Source organism: Eleginops maclovinus, chromosome 13 (assembly GCF_036324505.1).
Source record: "Eleginops maclovinus isolate JMC-PN-2008 ecotype Puerto Natales chromosome 13, JC_Emac_rtc_rv5, whole genome shotgun sequence".
Lineage (NCBI taxonomy): Eukaryota > Metazoa > Chordata > Actinopteri > Perciformes > Eleginopidae > Eleginops > Eleginops maclovinus.
The window spans coordinates 771,871-779,144 of NC_086361.1; the positions used below are offsets into that span (position 1 = coordinate 771,871).

Here is a 7,274-nt window from a genome sequence, read left to right on the forward strand (position 1 = left end):
TCATTATGCCATTAGAACAGCAAATCTGTATCAGCTCGTTTGTACCCCCGCTTTTGGAGATGTGGGTAAGCAGGGAAAGAGAGAGTTGTATTTTCTGACACTTTGTGAGTCTCCTTACACACCGGGGACACATATTCAGTGGTGGGCAAGTTACTTCTAAAATGTATTACAGTACAAATTACTTATTGCTGTCTTTTTAAAGTAATAAGTTACATTACATTATTACTGTCTCTGAAATGTAATGTTACACTACTTTTGCGTTACTTTGAGTTACTTTCACCAAAATAACTGCAACAGTATGGCTCTAAATGCTAAAATGTAGTTAATTGCAGCTCATTAATTAAAGCTATCTATCTATCTGGCGGTACATGCTGAACATTAGGAAAAGAGCTAGACATTAAACTCATGCTCCGTTTAAGTGGGCTGAATAATATGTGATACCGGTAACATGACGTCTCTGTGTGTTATTAATAACATGTTAGTGGAGCCTCTGCACGGCCCTGTGACCTCTATGAGTCTCTATGGCAGCGTTAGCTCACCTTGTCATTGGTGTGTTAACGGGGATTTGGCTGACTTTCTAAAAGCCGGCGATTCCACAGAGGACAGAGGCTGCAGATTTTCAACACTCTGCCACGAGTCTCTGAACTTCTCGGGGTTCAAGCAGCAGACCCAGAGAAAGTTACCTTCTGTTGCTTTGGCCTGCGTGCACTCCTGTCTTCTTCTTTTCTTTTCTCTGAGCCTGCAGCTCTCAATCTTGAATCTGTTTCTGCAGCCCTCTTAGTAATACATCACTGTTACTCAGTTACTTTTGTAAGACGTTACACCCAAAACTGCTCATATTTATGTATAAAAGATATGAAAAAGTGCATTTTGCATAATAGGGGACCTTTAATGCCTTCACACAACAGCGTGATAAGTATACAAACTGCACATAGTATGTGACATCCTCTAATTAGCAGAGTTAATTCTCTTCATTATAACTTAAAAGTCCTGCCGCTTCCGCTCTGTTCTCTGGATCTGACTCATTTTGTTGTTGCTTTTTCTCCGCTGACTAATACATCTCTCTGTGATTCATAGAACCTTTCATTTGAAATCATTTTTGAATTTGAGATAATTAATCGTTCAGACATTTTGCACAGAACATCAGAGACAGGATGACATTCAGAGATAAGATGTGGTAATCACACACACACACACACACTAAATATTTATTCCTAAAAATGGTACAAAATGAACAGTGACTCCAAATTCAATTTGAATGATTATTTTTAATTTCATAATATAAAATGATGTTCATATTCACTTTAACATTTCAATCTTTGGGCACAGTCAATACAGTGTTCCTTATTTTAAACACTTGCATTAGTCTGTTACAGGCTTTAAGGCATATGTCAGAGCAAAGAATCTGTATATTCTTCATGTATTTGATTATTAACATTTGTGAGGATGCTAGCACAAACATGTAGACATTGTGAAAGTTACACTGTGGCTTTCAGAAGAGGCGTACTATTGGTCACATGCAGGCTCATACATTTCCAGATGCTTTAACTCAAAAACATACATTGAATACTTTCTTTAGAGCATCACACTCCACTGAGAATCAACAAAAACAACAGTAGGAAGGCAATGGATTATGTACGAAAGCAGAGGAACAAAATATGAAATGTAAAAGATGGTAAACAAACATTGATTGTCAAAGCATATTAGTGCAACGTCATGACAACAGCTACTGAAAGAAATTCTCATTAATGTTACACTGAATGAAAGGTTATCCATGGAAGATTACTGTAGCGCTGGGCTCTGCCTCTCAGCTCTCTTCAGTCTGAGTCAGATGAAGCTGTGAGGACTGACGGCCAACACATTTATGAGTATTGACCTGATAACGCCAGGGAAATTTGCGGTTACAAAAGGAGCAGCTGAAGAGTGTCTCTCCTGTGTGAGTCCTCATGTGTCTTCGGAGGTCGGCCTTGCTTCTGTAGGTTTTAGCACAAACCGAACAGCTGAATGGTTTCTCTCCTGTGTGGGTTATCATGTGTCTCGTCAGATTTCCACTTTCAATGAAAGCTTTACCGCACACTGAGCAATTGTATGGTTTCTCCCCAGTGTGGATTCTAATGTGTTTCTGTAAACTTCCACTCTGTGTGAAGGATTTCTCACAGAATGCGCAGCTGAACGGTTTCTCTCCTGTGTGAGTTCTCATATGTGTATTCAGATGCGTTTCCTTTCCAAATCTTTTCCCACACTCTGCGCAGCAAAATGGTTTCTTGTCCTCAGTATCTGGTTGTAAATGTTTATCTGAATTTGAGTTCCTGGCTGGTTCTGGTCCTCCACAGTCCTCTCCATCAGCTTGTGTTTCCATGAGTTCAGTCTGTCTGTGATGAAGCTGTGAGGACGGAGGTTTCTCTTCATCATCTTCACTCTTCACGGGGACAGGAGTGAAGGTGAACTTGGTGATATCAGCTTCATTCAGCGCTTGAAGATGCTCTCCCTCCTGACTGCTCCATAGTTCTTCCTGTTCCTGTTTTATGCATGGGGGGGGCTCTGGGTTTTCCTGGCCTTTCTGCTGCGCAGGCGGAATCTCTTCATTAACCACCAACAGCTGCTGGACATCTACAGCAACAGGAAACACGTGATATGAGAGTGAAATATAGACTCAAGTCTCACACATCATTTCATGTTAAAAGTTATAAATTAATCATTAGTTAATTGTTCAAAATCTCTCCACATAAACAAACTACTAATTCATTCCTTAACAATAATGCATGTGCAATAATAATAGACCTATGTCTGCCAGCTTAGGGTCAACTTTGAACTATGACCAGCAGTAATAAAGGAAATAAGTTGACAACCTAAATCCACACATCAGGCAGAGTATGAAAGTGACATCCAAATGTCTGTCACAAACTACGCAGCGTGTCACTGATAACATGTTAGTCAGCTGACTACATTTAAGGTAGCGACGATCACAAGAAAGGGAAGTGGAGTAGAGCAGGAGAGAGTTAAGAAGTATTTGTCGCAGACCAGGTATTGAGAACCGGTACTCAATTGGTACTGGGACCTGATGTGTCAGCAGCTATTGGTATTTGTGTTAGGTCACGTTGCACAGATCGTCTGAGCGTGTAAAGGCATTTGAACCACTTTAATATGAAGCCTCCTCTCTCTCTGTGTCACTCTGTGATCCTCACAGTCACAGCTGACAGTGAAAGTGTGTGTGTGTCAACAAGGGGAACACCAGTAACCAAAGGTAAAGTATATACACACAGCATCGGAAAAATTAAGAGACCACTCCAAATGTTTCTTAAAGAAGCTTTTGTTAAAGTGATTTATTGGAATGTACGCTCATTCGAAGTATGTTGTCACACATATAAACATAATACGATTGATATGGTTTGATGTAAATGAACATCTTTTCATGTGCACAACATAGTGAGGACTGACTCTGGCCTGTGAGCAGACTGGTCATTCCTTTATTTTAGATAAAATCAACTTTGTTGTTGAACAGAGTGCAAGAATGAAGATAACGAGACTACAGCTGTGTCCAAAAAAGGTCACTTCAGAAAGAATATAAGAGACAACAGATGACCTGTATTACCATGTCACAGAAAACTGACGATTTACTTTAGTAAGAGTTATATTTAATAATAGAAATACTTTTTGCAAGCAAAAGTTCTACACTTAAAACTTTATTTCAGTGAAAGTACAGTAAAGTAATAGCATCAAACTATAGTTGAAGTAAAGCTGGGAGGTGATTAAACATCATCCTTCAACATGTGCAGCAAGATGTTGGGGATCTTCTACCAGTCTGTTGTTGCTAGTAGGGATGGGCATGATTAATCGACGATCGATTAATTGATCATTAAGAATTTCGTCGATGACATTCATTTGTTGTCGATAAAATTAATGCAGGTTCTGTTGTGTACTGTGAGTCTTGAAGGAATGCAATGAAACCGCTATGTGGCAGCAATCAAACATTTACCACACGGGGGCAATGTTTGAAAAAAACCGCCACAGGCCTACTCAGATACCTGCCAGTTTCCGTGTATTTCAAAAGTAATTGTCATTGCCCGATCTGTTCCCCCACGGCTGCACATGCGCGAAAATAACAAACTGTATCGATCACCAATATCAAGCAATAAACTCTACAGACAGTTTCTGTGAACTACCAGCTATTTCCGGTTAGGTAAACTAACTGGCTGCCGTCACGTACCGTAAAATGTAGACGTGCGTGGTACAAATCGGGCAGGAAAACGTTGAGTTTCCGCGTACGTCATAACCTAGCATCAACTCGATGTTAGCATGGAGGAGCTGCGATGCACAACGAGCAGAGAAAATTACCCAAGGGATCTGCAAGGTTCATTGAGATATGCTGCCCTTAAGTATTGTTGAGGGCGAAGGTTTTCGAAAACTGATAAACTTATTAGAACCAGCATATCACATTCCGTCACGACGTCACCAGACTGATAGAAACTCACTACGAAGAACGGAAGCAGGAGCTGTTAAAAGAACTGAGCACAGCTGAAAGAGTTGCTCTAACCACAGACTGCTGGACCGCTTGAACAGCTGAGAGCTACATCACGATCATCTGCCACTACATCAGTGATGACTGGCAAATGAACTCAGCTGTCATGCTCACAGAAAGCCTGCCAGGTCGGCTCAACAAAAATCAGTAGACTGGTGCTGAAGTTGTATGTGAGTTACTGGTTATTTTTATGAAGCTTTGTTGATAAGCCTAATTCATTGTTGGGTTGGCTAATCTCTCTCTCACCCTCTTTCTCGACATGGTGCCTTTTTGGATAGTTTTGAGTTACAATTTGGCAAAACCTGTCAGACTGAAAGTATTATATATTTTTGGATAAGTTATTGTTTAAAATGATTGTGTTTTTATATTATTATTTTGGGGGAAAACAAGGGTCAGTTGTGTTCATGAGCACCGGCTTCTAGCTGCAAGCTCCGCTGCTTAAGAGCACAGCAGCGCATATTTTCAACTTCAACCATTGAACGGATCCGGTTGAACTGCGACAAGAGTTGTCCATCTTGTAATACATCTCTCAATGAGGAAAACACGCTGTGTTTTTGGTATGTTCACTGCATTTTTAATATAGCCTATAAATAGTGAATTTTAATATAAAAATATGAAGGATTAATCCAAAATCGATCGTTAATTCTCCCGACGATCGATTAAGACAATTTAATCGAATGCCCATCCCTAGTTGCTAGTGCACTCTCCTTTGGTGCAGTCTGCTGGGGGGGCAGCATCAGAGCCAGTGCCAACAGAAGACTTAATAAACTAATTAAGAAAGCTGGCTCTGTCATCTGCATCAAACTGAACCCTTTTGAAGCTGTGGTGGAGAGGAGGACTCTGAACAAACTGTTATCAATCATGGATAACCCCACCCACCCTCTCCACCTGCAGCTGGACCAACAGCGGAGCTCCTTCTCCAACAGACTGCTCCAGCTCCCCTGTCACAAGAACAGGTACAGGAGAACATACCTGCCCACTGCAATAACTCTGTACAATAATTCCCCTCTGGCTGGCAGACAACTCACTGCTCCATAGCCTCTCTGTAAACTGGAACACTTCACTCTCACTTGTCACTTTACACTTACGTTGTACATTTATACTTTATTTAATAATCCATACACTGCACTATAATGTAAATATTATCCTGCGTTAAATTTAGTAAATTCAATAGTCTAATTTTCACTCAGTTTATTTGTTATTTATGTTCATATTCTACTGCATATATACTTATATATAAAGCCGGTTTATTTGTATTTGTATTTGTTTTGTAAGATGTTCATTCTTTAGAATACTTTATTTCTTATTTTATTCCTAAATCTATTGCATTGTATTTTGCTGCTGCAGCGCAAAAATGTCCCAGTCTGGCATTAATAAATCTTATCTTAATTTACCATTTTTGAAATACTACATCTACACGCTAGTCACTTCTACTCGTGCACTTGTAATAACATCACAGAAAATGCTGCTAGCCTGAAACCTGCTAGCAAAGTGTCTTTATAAATTAATTTGGGTTCATGATGGGCTGTTCTTTAAACTCAACCGGCTATCCCCTTTAGCTGAAGCTGTATAGAGACTGTAGCTAACGTTAGCTTAGCACGGACAGCAGTAGCAATAGAGACTTTTGAATCAACAGCTAGCTGCCAACAGGCTGTGTGTGGAGGGTGTAGCTAACGTAAGTTAGCACGGATATCATTGGCAGTAAACAAGTTTCCGGTATGAGATAGCTGCTAACAGGCTGTATGTGGAAGGAGTAGCTAACGTCGGCTACACTTAGCCAACATATGCTATCTGCTAGCTACTCATAGAATGTGTGTGGAGGGTCAAGCTAATGTTAGCTTGGAACATATAGCATATGTAATATGGTTCAAGCCGGACATAGCTGCTAACAGGCTGTGTGTGTGTGTGTGTGTGTGGGGGGGGGGGGGGGTTACGCTAACGTTAGCTTAGCATGGACAGCATTAGGAGTAAATATGTGTTCATCACGAGACAGAAACTAACCTGCTTCAGTCTGCAGGTGTACTGTAGGTCTTGAAACCAACTGGCACAGTTTCCGGTGTCGGCGATCCATCTCCTCTTCATACTCAGTTATTGTTCTTTCAAAATGTTCAAAGATGTCCTCGACAGCCGCAGTGAGCCGCTGGTTGACAAACTGCTTTAGACTCTGAAGTCTGGACATCTTTCACACACAGGGAGAGGAGAAGAGAAAGGAATAATGTTGCGTTTACTCCTGCGGTTATTCAATGTCTAAAGCTTTAAGTTCTGCTTGCCGCTACAACATCGGTACCGGGAACCCGCTTGTTCTGCGCAAGTGCAAAAATGCAGCTATTTTTCTTCGCTTAGTTTTGGCGGATTTCAAATAGCTTTAAGGTGCATACCGCCACCTACTGTACAAGAGTGTGTATCACCATGTCATCCATCATCACTTGTGGAATTATACCACTGTTTACGTTATTTTCAATTCTTCCAATCAGTCCTGTTTCATTCAATTACTTAAAAAGGGCCTTCCTTGTAGCTCTTACCCCGCCCCCACCTTCTGTTCCTAGTATCCCCATCAGGCTCCACTACCTCCCTGCCTCTCTGACCCTGTCACTTAGTTGTTTCCTCTCTGTTTTATAAATGTTGCAATGTAATATGATGTGTTGCACATTTTCTTTGACTCCACACCCCCTGCATTCTTCAAATTGTGCCTTTGAATCCTGTTTGATCCAATCCAGTCTAGTGATGATGATCACCTCCCATCTGTTCCTTTCTG

At 40.8% G+C, this 7,274-nt stretch overlaps 1 protein-coding gene across 1 annotated transcript; it reads right to left on the minus strand.

Moving 5' to 3' along the window:
- Positions 1-1,248: 1,248 nt before the first annotated feature.
- On the minus strand, positions 1,249-6,858 carry LOC134874834 (zinc finger protein 501-like). Its single transcript, XM_063899051.1, has 2 exons — positions 6,521-6,858; positions 1,249-2,610 (listed from the first exon to the last, which is right to left on the minus strand). The coding sequence occupies exons 1-2, from the start codon at positions 6,696-6,698 to the stop codon at positions 1,808-1,810; spliced, it is 981 nt and encodes a 326-aa protein (XP_063755121.1). The 5' UTR covers positions 6,699-6,858; the 3' UTR covers positions 1,249-1,807.
- Between the last annotated feature and the right edge of the window lie 416 nt (positions 6,859-7,274).